The sequence below is a fragment of the Silurus meridionalis genome, chromosome 18 (genome assembly GCF_014805685.1).
Source record: "Silurus meridionalis isolate SWU-2019-XX chromosome 18, ASM1480568v1, whole genome shotgun sequence".
Lineage (NCBI taxonomy): Eukaryota > Metazoa > Chordata > Actinopteri > Siluriformes > Siluridae > Silurus > Silurus meridionalis.
The window spans coordinates 12,837,715-12,850,501 of NC_060901.1; the positions used below are offsets into that span (position 1 = coordinate 12,837,715).

General features: G+C 41.4%; 1 protein-coding gene across 6 annotated transcripts in view; it reads right to left on the minus strand.

The window, feature by feature from the left end:
- Positions 1 to 11,980, minus strand: part of celsr1a (cadherin EGF LAG seven-pass G-type receptor 1a) — a 75,606-nt gene extending 63,626 nt beyond the window's left edge. For 5 of the 6 annotated variants that reach the window (XM_046873201.1, XM_046873200.1, XM_046873196.1 and 2 more), the window contains exon 1: positions 8,257 to 11,979. In XM_046873201.1, coding sequence (XP_046729157.1) covers positions 8,257 to 11,755 — 3,499 coding nt within the window. In that variant the 5' untranslated portion in view covers positions 11,756 to 11,979. Of the gene's footprint in view, positions 1 to 8,256 lie in introns of all 6 variants that reach the window. The other variant, XM_046873198.1, reaches the window with a different exon arrangement.
- Positions 11,981 to 12,787: the final 807 nt, after the last annotated feature.

The following is a 12,787-nucleotide window of genomic DNA, read 5'->3' on the forward strand; positions in this document are numbered from 1 at the left end:
ATGCGAACTATTTATACTCAAGGTACATGAGATGGTACCACCCAAGTGACAAACAGTACAGCTTGGTAGTCTGATATTCCTGAGAGTATAAGGTTCAAAAATAATATTATGGGTTCAATAGGTTCAATAGGTTATGGGTTCAAAGAATGTGGGTTCAATAATAATATTATCATAATAAATTAAATCCTACTATACTTTAAAAAAACTAATTTTTATAATTAACTCATAAAACATATTCATTCTATACTGACCAATATCAACTACCGGTGCCAATTAAATCTGTTAATAACCAAATTGATGCTTATATTACTATTTAAAAATATTTAGCCAATTTTCATAGCATGTGTATGATTTCCTCTCTACTGTTATGAGAATATTTTATTTTTATGCAATTAGCGGTATTGTAAATGTTTCTGTTAAATACTTGTCTTCATGAATCACAATATGAGAAGATCTAATGAAGTGGCATGAAAAAGTGGCGAACCTACTACAAGACATTGATTATAATCTAGACCACTGAAAATTTGTCTGTGATAACACCTGAGTCTGGACTACTTAAACTAAAAAAAAAAACGGAACATATCACAAGAACAAGAAAAGGTCTCGATGATAATAAAAACAAAAACCAAAGGCTGTAGGAAACTGAATAGTAATGAAACCGTTGAAAACCTTTAAAGCAGCGCTCACACCTCATTGTCTTTCGGCCCTATACTTGCTTTGTGAGATGAGACGGCTTGAACGGTCGTGCCACCTGTGAAAAAAAGGGAGTCCTATGGGTTCAACTTTAACACTGATTCTGCCTATTGCAATTCAGAATAGGTCTTTTGACATGGAAAAGACCCTCCGCTTCCCCTCCCCCCTGCTCCTTTGTCGAAGTGTTTGCGCTGGAAGGGAAACTCAACACACTCCCAGATAACACACAGAGTCATTAATGCAGCAAAACTGAAATGAAATGAATGACTTTCGAAAAAAAAAAAAAGCAGTGGAAGCACTTTAAAAGTCCTTCTGAAGCAGATAAACAAAACAACAGTCGCTGAATGACCGCAAAAAGGAAGGAGCTGGACTAATTTCTTCAAACGTGAGAGATAATATATGTTTATGGTTCACAACAACCTTCAGAAAAACACTGCTTTTGGTCTTAAGTTAAAGTAGGCAGAAAAAACTGAAGAAGGAATAGAAGTCTGAGAATGTGTTAATGTGATCTTATAGACTTTTCAGTGCATAAAAACACAAGGTCACAACAAGTCTATCCTGGCTTTGACCTAGGAAGTGTTTGTGCTTTGCATTATTAATTGATTAGGATTTAATTTTTATTTACACTATGAAGCATTTAAGAGACTTCATTTTCAATTAATCTTTGACTTTAAAGCAGATTATAATCACATAATTGACCATTCAAACATTACAAAACACAAGACAAATTTTTGTGGACTTAAAACTTTCCCACATTTTTTTATCGCAATTGAGATTTAGCAGTGAAAAAAAGTCAGTTGGTTACTGCTACACAGTAGCAATAGGGTTTGATTATGTGCAAGTCAAAGCTCAGCAAAAGAAAGAACAGTAGGAAGTACATTTAATCTGGCTTGTAGATAGTCATTAGCTAAGCTAACAAGCTACTTGGCATTAGCTTTCTTGGCATTGATAAAAAAAAAATCCTCCACCTTATCCCCTTACACACAGATGTTCACGGGGAAGAAAGGAACTGAAAACTTCATAAACACACATGCACACAACAGCATCCTGGACTTCAAACTCTGACTCATCCTCATGGAAATTAGATAGAGCTCGATGGAGCTCGAAAATGTGGCAGCAGCATGTAGATCATTTTCCACATCACATGGATTTCCGTATGAAACAGAGAATGCTTTTGTGTGAACTGTTTCAGTGGCCATTGTGAAACTGGACCTACATTAGCATTAATGTAATTTGAGAGGCCCAGAATTAAGTTCGATGTGTGGCTGTGAACACACAAGGTTGAGGCCGCTGTTTTTTCGCGCCTTGTTGTGAGACGCGAGCACAAGGATCGCTGTAAGGTCGTGCGCAAATGTCTATAACGGCTGTATGAGCAAGAGTGGAAGGAGAACCTATCCTTTAAGAATGAATGACAGGAGTTCTCAAAAGAGCGGACAACTTTAAAAGGCAGTGCAAATTCAATACGGCTTAAGCTTAGCCTGAAGGCTGAAAAAACACCTTTAGGATAAAGTAAGCCCTCTGAACCTTATTTGAACAACAACTGACAACAATGGTTGAATACATATATAAATCAGATCAATACCATTCGAATCAGTGATGCAGGCAATACAGAAAAAAGTTTAATAATAATACAGTGTATTAAACGCCAGTAGCACTTCCACAACCTAAAAGAAAACCATGGGAATTTGTTGATATACACATATGTCCTCTAATTATCTGCTGGCATTGCTGCACACTGGTAATGACCAGCATATTGAATTATGATAGATGTCCTCAATGTAGTACAAATATTCTGGGCTTTGATAGAAAACTTTCTCAACCAGTACCTGTTAAAGCCCCTTAGTGAGAGAGACAAAGACATGCTGTCACCAGTGCCAGAATGGGGACATCAGAAAGTGCAGCAAAGTGTGTTGTGTTACACTGGAACAGGTTCTCAGTTCCAACTTCCAACCAGTGAAATCGCTATCCCATGCTGTGTTTGGCCTGTTAGACACAAACTAAGCTCCTGAGCATAAAGAGTAACACTTGAGACGTGATTTGATGTATGCAGCAAAGCTCTAGTGATGTGCCTTCCAGGGAAAACACACCAGCACTCACAAGGAAACCTTCATTAATAATTCACTCTATTTCAGAGAACTAAAGTGTGAGAGCCCAGAATTTGCATTCTATGTAACATTTTCATCTTAAAACATATATCATACATAGAAAATAAAAACTAATGTGAATCCACTTGTCAAACCACAGCCATAACCAAAAATATCAATGAACAACCAAAAATCTTTATGTCTGGACTCACAATAATAGACAAACACAGCTGCGTTACATTGTTAAGCAGGAAGTACGCTTTTTTCCTCAGTAAACCTGATAGCTATCATTTTCATCCAAAACCATTACTGAAATTAAACTCTAAACCATTACTCTAAATTAGATTGCAACACTACTGTTATAGCTATAGAACCTTAGAAGCTGCAATTAAACAGAACACAGATATTATATTGATATTTCTACTCTTTCTATTATATTATTTTGACTACCTTTTGCACCTCTTTTTCACATTCTATGACTGTAAATATTCCACTTGTCACAGGATCTGCACTTCACTTACATATTAACTACGCACTACATACTACTAGGTGCATACTAATCCCTTTCCCCCTATTTCCTTTCTCCTTTATCTTGTGATGTACAGTATATGCATCCCCTCAAGCATTTCAGTGAACAATTGTCACCGACATTTTGTGCACGACAAATAAGGTTGAAACTTGAAACTACTAAATCTGTAGCAGCTCCTGAAAGCATGTACAGATGCATACAAAGAGAACAAAATGAAGGACAAATGCATCTACGATGAATCATCTCGTTCCTAGTTTACCTCGAAGGTAACCGGACAAATTAAACGGGAGCTTGTTAAGTCCTCTGTCTTTAAGACTTCCTCATGATGGAAAACTACTGACAGACTTTGCAATGATTTCTTCCATAAACATCTTACATAAGTAAACACCTTCTAAAAGAACGTCGCCATATCATCAGTTGTTATATGTATATACATATATCCAGTGTACACGTCAACCCAATGCAAGAGTTGTTACTACAGAAACAGTAATGCGTTCATAATACTGTATGATATTAGTGTGACATTTATATAAACCTGCTCGATCAGCAAAATCAGATTCACTAATTCGACAGCATTGTGGAATAAATTACCATAAGTGACCAAATTCCTGGTATTAACTCTTTGATAAAAAAAAACAAAAAAAAAAAAACACCTAACTTTAAAGAAGGAAGTAAGAAAAATAGGCTAAAAGTCTATTGTAGGATATCGTTAAAAATTCCTTTGTAAAACATTTCTAGAGCCATTCAAGGTTTGGGTCATTCATATCTTTGGGGTTGTGTGCTGCCTGAGGCCATAGATGAAACAGCCAGAACGTACAGAATGCTGCTCTAAAGACTGTAATTACACTTCTAGACCCATTCAGCTGCTCGACTGGAAGTGGTCAAACTAGAAATGAATGCAATTGGTTGAGTGCTACTTTTACCTCAAAACCTAGACAGAAAGACTGGAGGACATTTCCACATAAGACAACAAATAAAGAGCGACGTCACAATTTCTACTAAATTTACATAAAGGTACCGGCATTAGAATGCAATCATTTGAAAAGAGGGTGGGGGTGGGGGGTGGGTTATAAGTTATATACTTATGCAATATATATGCAATGTTAAAAGTTATATACAACTATACAAATTATATACAATGTAATAAGTTGTTATATATCAATCTTTACTGCACTATAAAATGTAGTTATGCCATATTCCAGTGCGTACTGTCCTAGAATAACCCTGTATCTGTCTTTGAGGCTTATTGTCTTGTTTTTCATTACTCCCACTTTTGGCACTGGAGTGAAATCACATCCCCCATATTTCTGTCTTGGCTCCTGAATGAGTCTGCAAGATTAAACATGAATCAGATTCCTTTCCTGTTCATTTAACAGAGCTTGTGCTGTTAGGTTCGGTTAATTGATGTTCATATTTCAGTGGGCCCCTGGTTGCTCAGTGAAGTCCGTATGCAGAATAAAGAGCGGTTGCACTTCGACTGAGTTTGGAATGAAAAATATTCAGTCTCATATAAAGAATTGCAAATATCACTAAACAAATAAATGAGTCTGTCTACAGCACAGATTGTAGGTGGTCGAAGTATAAAGAGACAGAAGGTCCCTGAGCCAGCCAGACTCAGTAATCTAACAGTTTCTATAGACAGGGCAGACAGATATAGCAGCTGCTGCAGAAGTTTCTATGAAAACAGGCGAGGTTTGGCACGGGACAAATTCCGAGTAGTGAGAAGAATGAGCGGAAGAACTTCAATGAGTATATTGTTTGCGGACATCTTTTTTTTGTCTATTAATTCGTTAATTGTAGAAATTTGTGGCTAATCTTCTCTCATCGGAAAAACTTTAACAAGCAAGACCCTAGCCCTTGTCTTGCCCTTTGCCTTTCTATGGTCACCGTTTCATACTAACAATACATTGTTGTTATATTGTTATTTAAATGTATGCTGTGAGTGTCGGCTGTATACAGATTGGCTCTGTTGTTGTTTTGGTTGACTGTAAATAAGAAATCAATAAAATTAATTTAAAAAAAGAAAAATAAATGTTGCCAGAGACCAAAAAAAACCTTCTGGATTTCCTCATAAAAAAAGACATTTGTGTGATTTTTATTAGACACAAAATAATATGAATTAATTAAATTCTGTATGATTATCCTATGCATAAAACATTTCTAGGAGAGAATAATATATTGCCTGATTATCGGAGAGTTTTCTTCCACCTCAGTTTGCCCACCTCTTTTTGGGTGAATAAAATTTGGTTTAAACCTATTCAGTGATCAGTTTAATGGAACTCAATAACAGTACTATACTGTGATACCTGTCTATGATTCGAAGACATCACTTTGAGACGAACTGATAATCACAAAGCACCTCAAGTTTCACTATTATAGGCAAAAGGTACATAAAAGCACTAGACTTCCAACAGCAGACAGCGTGACCTGCAGTATGGAGAGGTTAAAGGGTAGAGGGTCATGTCGTAAGTGACCTTACACCTGGGGAAGAGGATAACTTGTTATGACAACAGGCTGAAGGAAAAGCAGGACAGGCTTCATGTCAAGTTACGGAAAATCAATGGTGATTTATACATTAAGCATGAAGGTAACCAGTGTATGAATATGTGTTCTCTCTTTTCTCGTCCTTTCATTTGTGCAGCTGCTATACAAATGGCAGGGGTAGACGTACAGTCACAGCTGGCCACTACCTCTTAACCTGTTGTTTCCCACACACTCTTTTCTACCTTAACACACACTTTAGCAAGTTTTTTTTTTATAGATTTATAGAAAATATATATATCCTTTAAAAACTGGATCTAAGAAAACGAAAACATTTTCGCACGAATGTCTTATATTACAGGGTAGGAGCTTCATTTATATGTTTTTCGGCAGAACAACATTTTGCACAGACGGACCTTCGATTTGTTCTCCGTGCATAAAGGAACGTCTCAATAAAGCGCATCCGTAGTCGATGCGCGTACACCAAACATGTGAATGGAGGCGATAGATTTCAATGTGGAGCTGTAAAAGTAGCTTGTGGGGTTGAAACTGAGATAAACTTGAATGGTCTGGGGTGAGAAATGTAAAAAAGCCCAGCTATGCGAGACCTGTAGCAGGTCATAAAAAAAAAAAACATGTCAATGTTGCTACGGGGCTTACATGTATCGGCAAGCTTCCTCTGCTGACCATAACCCGTAGATGTCAGACTCCGGTCCTGTATGACTACGACTCTAAAGATTTTTTTTAAAGATTAATGGTTTGTTTTAGGAGTCAAATCTCTGTCAGACTGTGGCTTGAGAAGACCTGAGTGGGGCATTCTTGCTGTCGTGATTACCCGAGTTAGCACTCATCATCCCCTTGAATGCCACACACAGTATCATGTCAAGTTGAAGAGCTCTGACAAAGCACAGATCTTCAACTTTCACGTCTTATTTGAGCAATGGCCCTAACAGTCTTTTAGCCGTCAACACGGCTTATCACTTGTACTTATCCGGTCAAACAGAGCGGACAGGCGGAAAATCAAAATCAATACTCCTCACAATGGCGAGAGCCACCATGCTTACACAGAGACCCCTCAGATGATAGGGAAAAGGGCTCGAATTATACTGATAAGGGAGATTAGGTTGCAGCCGGAACACCTAGCCCTCATTCCCGCTTGTTTGCCATCCTAAATGAGTTTTTATGGGAAAGACAAGCCTTTGTTGTGTCTACAATGTTAACTTTAGCTATTATCAGACAGAGAAATCTGGCAGTTCTGTGTTTACTTTCCAAAAACACAGTGGGGAGTTTAAGTCTATAATGTGACAGAACATAAAAAAAAAAATAGTGATTACTAGCTCAATGAAGGCAAATTCAAAGAAGCTCTTCATTAGCTAAAAGGTCTAGCTCAGAGTCAGTTCTTATGCCTTCAGGCCAATTTCCTTTCCCTAGAGTCAAGGGTGAAGAGGTCATACAAGCAGTGTTAATGGTTACCTAACATTTGACATGTAGCCTTGGTGTGTGTGTGTGTGTGTGTGTGTGTGTGTGTGTGTGTGTGTGTGTGTGTGGTGGGTTGGTAAATGGGGGCATAGTATGCATTACTTTAATTGGATTAAAATACACCATGTAAGAAAGAGAGAGAGAGAGAGAGAGAGAGAGAGAGAGGAGTCAAAAGGACAGAAAAAAACTATTTAGAAAAACTTAATAAAATGACAGACAGTGAGACAGAGGCTGAGAGAAATATAAACTGGACGACAAGGTAATGCTGGCCGATGCTGTCCTACAAAGGGTCAACCGCAAGCCTGGATTCTGAGCTGAAGAACAGCAATCATGAGAACAAAGAGTAAGCCATAAAGCCACAGGCAGCACACAAAAGAGCAAGAGAGGCTCTCTGAATGGGCTGTATGCAAAATACAGGTTGCAAACAAGCAGGAAGAGGAATGCATGAGAGAGCGAGAGAGAGCGAGAGAGAAAGAGAGAACATGAAAAAGAAAGAAATACTAAAAGGGTTGTAGCATCTAAAACATCCCCTGATGTGATTTGAATGACAGAGAGAATAGAGGATAAAAGCAGTGGCATCTCCTGGTGTTCTGCTGTACTAATATGATAACGAACATGTTTCAGCAAGTCTCAGAGATAGCGTAATCAAACGGACAGTGCTGTACCAGTGCAAACAATTACCTTTTACATTCACGCTCCCACTTGATATAATCTTAGAACTCACTTTCACCAATGACAGTAACTCAATTCTTACATGTGAAAGGACACCACCCACATCAAGAACAACACTTGAATAAAAAGTACAAACAGTTAAAAAAGCGGCAGAACTTGATCCTGCTACAGCCTGGAGCGAACACATGCTTGAGACAGACGGATAATCAGATCAGTCGACGGCATTATTCGCAGTTCACTGCACTTCTATTGAGACATATACTGTATAATAATAACATAACTGATCCAGAACCTATTTACATATCAGCATGGTCTTACCTGTGACAGATACTTTCATGGTGGCCTCCAGTGGTCTGTTATTGTCCAGGGCTCGGCTGAGTTTTAGCTCTCCGGTGTCTGGATTTAGAATGAGCAAACTTAATTCGTTCCCTTCCATGAAGCTATATTTAAGTTTATCGGACACATCCGGGTCATGAGCTGGTACCTTTCCTATAACCCCGGTAGGAAAACTGTTGGATTTATTAGTGATGTAATTATTAAAGATGATCTCAAAATTCTGCAGGACAGGCTCATTGTCGTTGACATCAACCAAACGGACGTGGACAGTCGCCCTGCTGACCAGCGGGGCGGACGTGGCCTGTACTACGATCACATACTCTGTCCTTGTCTCGTAGTCTAAATCCGTGAGTGCTTTTAGATCTCCAGTAAAAATATCCAATTCGAATACTTCAGGGACGTTTCCCTCCACTATTTGGTACATGATCTGAGCGTTCGTTCCTTCATCTGGGTCTATGGCGGTTATCCGTGCCACCACGGAATCGATAGGGCTGTTCTCTTTGACTTCGATATAAAACTCATCCTTGACAAACACTGGCGCGTTGTCGTTAATGTCCAGCACTGACACCTGGATCTCCACTGCTGCTTTGAGGGGAGGAATTCCTCTATCTATCGCATAGGCTTTTAGGTTGTAAACTGGAATGTTTTCTCTATCCAGCTTCCGGTTTGTTCGGATGATTCCGGAAGACTGTTCGATATAGAAATCTCCGTCTCCATCATCGCCACCTTGGAAGGTGTAGATTACCCAGCCGTTGTGTCCTGAATCCCTGTCCGAGGCAGAGATCTGGAGGACGCTGGTGCGCTTAGGTGCATCTTCGAAAACTGTGCCCTGGTACTTTTCTCGGTTAAACTGAGGGATGTTGTCGTTGGCATCCTCCACCATGATCTCCACGTAAGTGGTGTCTGATTTCTGGGGTATGCCGTTGTCATGAGCAATGATAACCAGTGTATAGGAGGGCTGGTCTTCAAAATCAATCTCCATCATTGTGGTAATTGCACCAGTGTCTGGGTCGATCGCAAACTGCGGCACTTTGTCTTCCATGATGTATGTTATACGTGCGTTCTCACCCGTGTCTTCGTCTGTTGCACTGATTACCACTACGGTGGACCCAATAGGCTTGTCCTCACTCAACATTATATGGTAGTTGGCGCTCTGAAACACGGGTCGGTGCGTGTTGGCGTCGGTGACGTTAATAAAGACCTGTGCTGTGTCGTACAGAGTGCCATCTGAAGCGGTAATAGTCAGAACATACTGTCGCTCCTGCTTGTAATCCAAAGGCAATGCTAGCGTGACGAGGCCGCCGCCGCTTTGACTGGTGATAGCAAACCTGTTCCGAGTGTTACCACTGGATATCTGGTAGGTCACCACACTATTGATGTCCCGGTCCACAGCTGTCACGGTCAGCACACTGCTCCCCACCACAGCATCTTCATTCATTTTCAGGGAGTAAATCTTCTCAGTAAAGGTAGGTGCGTTGTCGTTCACGTCCAGCACTGTTATACTAACGCTAGCAGACGAGGACATCACAGGAATCCCGTTGTCTCTGGCTTCCACACCAAAGGTGTAATATTCTGTGGTTTCTCTGTCCAGAGCAGAACTGGCTGTAATCCAGCCTGTGCTATTGTTGATGGTGAAGGGGAAATCAGGAGAAGTATCTGTGAGACAATAATCCAGGCGGGCGTTCTCACCAGAATCTGAGTCAATGGCCTGGATATGAATGACTGAATACCCAATGGGTACATTCTCCAAAATGGTCGCTTGGAAAGGAGTGCTTACAAACATGGGTGCATTGTCGTTAATATCAATTACTTGCACACTGACCAGTCCGGTGCTGTTAATAAGAGGGGGTCTGCCTCCATCCTGGGCCTTAATTCCGAGACTATATTCCCGATGCGTTTCATAATCCAGGGGGTTTATAACATCGATGACACCAGTCAGAGAGTGAATGTAAAACTGGCCTTTCACATTGCCTTTGATTATACTGTAATGAACTTTGGCATTGTTGCCCTCGTCTTTGTCCGTGGCTTCCACCTGAGCCACCCGAGTGTTGACAGGCACATTCTCAGGCACCTGGACTACATATCTCTTCTCACTAAACTGAGGATAGTTGTCATTCTCATCTTCTACAGTTATATGAACGGTAGCTGTTGCACTGCGAGGTCCTGGGTCCTTTCCTTGGTCATTTGCCTCTACGATAAGCATATATTGTGCTAACGTCTCTCGGTCTGGACGGACTCGGACCTTCACGAGTCCGTTCTTGGGGTCAATCTCGAAAATCGAGTTTACACCATCGGCGTTCACAATTTTATAGATCATGTTGGCGTTGGAAGGCGCATCTTCATCCGTGGCCCTTATCGTCATCACCTCAAAGCCAACTTCGACGTTCTCTCGAATGCTGACCCTGTATTCCGTTTGCTCAAAAACAGGCCCGTGGTCATTGGTGTCTCGGACCGTGACGGTGAGGTAAGATGTAGCAGAACGCCGAGGTGTGCCAAAGTCCGTGGCAGTCACTTTAAACACATGGGTGTCCTTGAACTCTCTGTCCAAAGGTCGCTCGGTTTCAATGTCACCTGTCTGAGGGTCGATCCTTAAGAAATCGTTGGAGCGGCTATCAAACAAAGCCTCCATGCTGTACTCGATCCTACCAGCTTCTCCACTGTCTGCGTCTGCAGCTTTGAGTGTGATGACCCTCGTGCCCGGTGGCTCGTTCTCCGGGACGGACACTTGGTAGTTGGGCAGCTGGAAGACAGGAGCTGAATTCACACTTCTCCTCCTGCGCAGCCTCCATTCCTGAGCTCCGTGCTCAGCACGCGCTCCCGGTGTCCTCTCCAAGATCAGCCTCACGCGCACCGAGACCGGAGAGCCGCGTAGCGCGCACGTTACTGTCCCATGTGTCGTCTGTTCCAAGCAGATTTCCCCCCGAGCGTAAACGCTGCCATCACGCGCAAACGCGTTCAAGCCCTCTGAGACGCACGAGTGCTCCGAAAACTCCCGGGCGTGACGCCGCGTGAAGGCAGGGACACTGTCCTCGAGATTCACGAGCCGGACACCCGAGGACAAGCAGGAAGTCTTAAGGCTGTAATGGTGATCAATGTGAACGTCAGGCTCGTTCCAGACTCTCTTCCGTCTGTATTTGATAAAGCAGTCCTGGCCGTGAACGAACACGTTGACGTGAGCAAACACCAAATCGTGAGTGCTTACCGAGAAGATCCTGAACCTCAGGGAGACCGGGTTGCTCTGCGCCAGGCGCGTGCAGTTCACAGGGCGCACGAGACGGAGCGCTCCGTCATGCCGGTCCACTTGGACAGCGTTTTCTAACGCTTTAGAAGTCAAAGTCTGATCAAGTGTATAAGTCCAACCCGGTCCGAGTGATAAATCCAGCAGAACGGATCCTGGGTGTAAAGTGTCTGAAAGGTGCAGGTCGAAACATTCTGCGAGAGACAGCGACAGAAGCAGAAGGAGACACACGGTCCCTTCCATGGTCCTTTATATATAAATAAAAAAAAGCTCCAAACTTTTCCTCGAGATCAATCTCACTCAACCATCAGCTCTCCTTTTCACGAATCCTCGACTTTTTTTTATCCTTCATGGTACTTTCCTGTTGTTGTTGTATTTTCTTTTTTTAAACCACCCCAAAATATCCACGCTCCATAGAGCTCTAACTTCTCGCTCTTGCTCCAGCAAAGTCCCAAATGACGCCAAGATGGCTCCGCGCTCAGCACTCCTCCTCCTCCACCTTCTCCACCTTCTCCTCCTCCTTCTCCTGCTGGAGATTAGCATATGAACCCAGTGCGCGCGCGACTCCACGCACCGAGGATCTTCACGCGCTCCATCGGCGTGTTGTCCTTCACGCGCGCGCGGTTTATACTTCATCTGAGGGAGAACAAAAACCAAACAGACAAATATATGTATAATTTGCAACATTGTAAATTAATAGTGAAAATCTGAAGACTGAAAGAACACATATCGAATAATCTAGCAAACAAAAAAAAGTGATAAACAACCCAGAATGTTTGTTTTATATGTTACATTGTCCAAACTACATTTAGATTTAGTTTAGCAAACTTATGATTTTCTCATATTCACGAGGTAGTCAGAATATTTCAATTCATGCAGAGGAAATTGAAAGTACTCAGTCAATAACACTATTAGTGCTATAACTATTTGAAAAATCAATATTATGACAGGAAACCAGTGCTCGAATTGGTGGGTGAGGGTGGGGGGAATCAGGGACCCCCATGACAAGTAAAAAATAGACTTAGGAGGGTCCCCAGGATTATTTTAGTAAAGAAATATGAATTACACAACAACTGGGGACCGCCATAATCTGTTAAAAGGATATTAAAGAGAAAAGACAGTCAATAATTACATTAAGAAATGAAGGCCAGTCAATCTGAAAAACCTCAGGAACTTTAAATGTATCCTCAAGTACATTCATCAAAACTGATGATGAAGGAAGATCAAGAGCTACAGTATCTCACAGATACATTTATTAGAGATACAAGCCTCAGA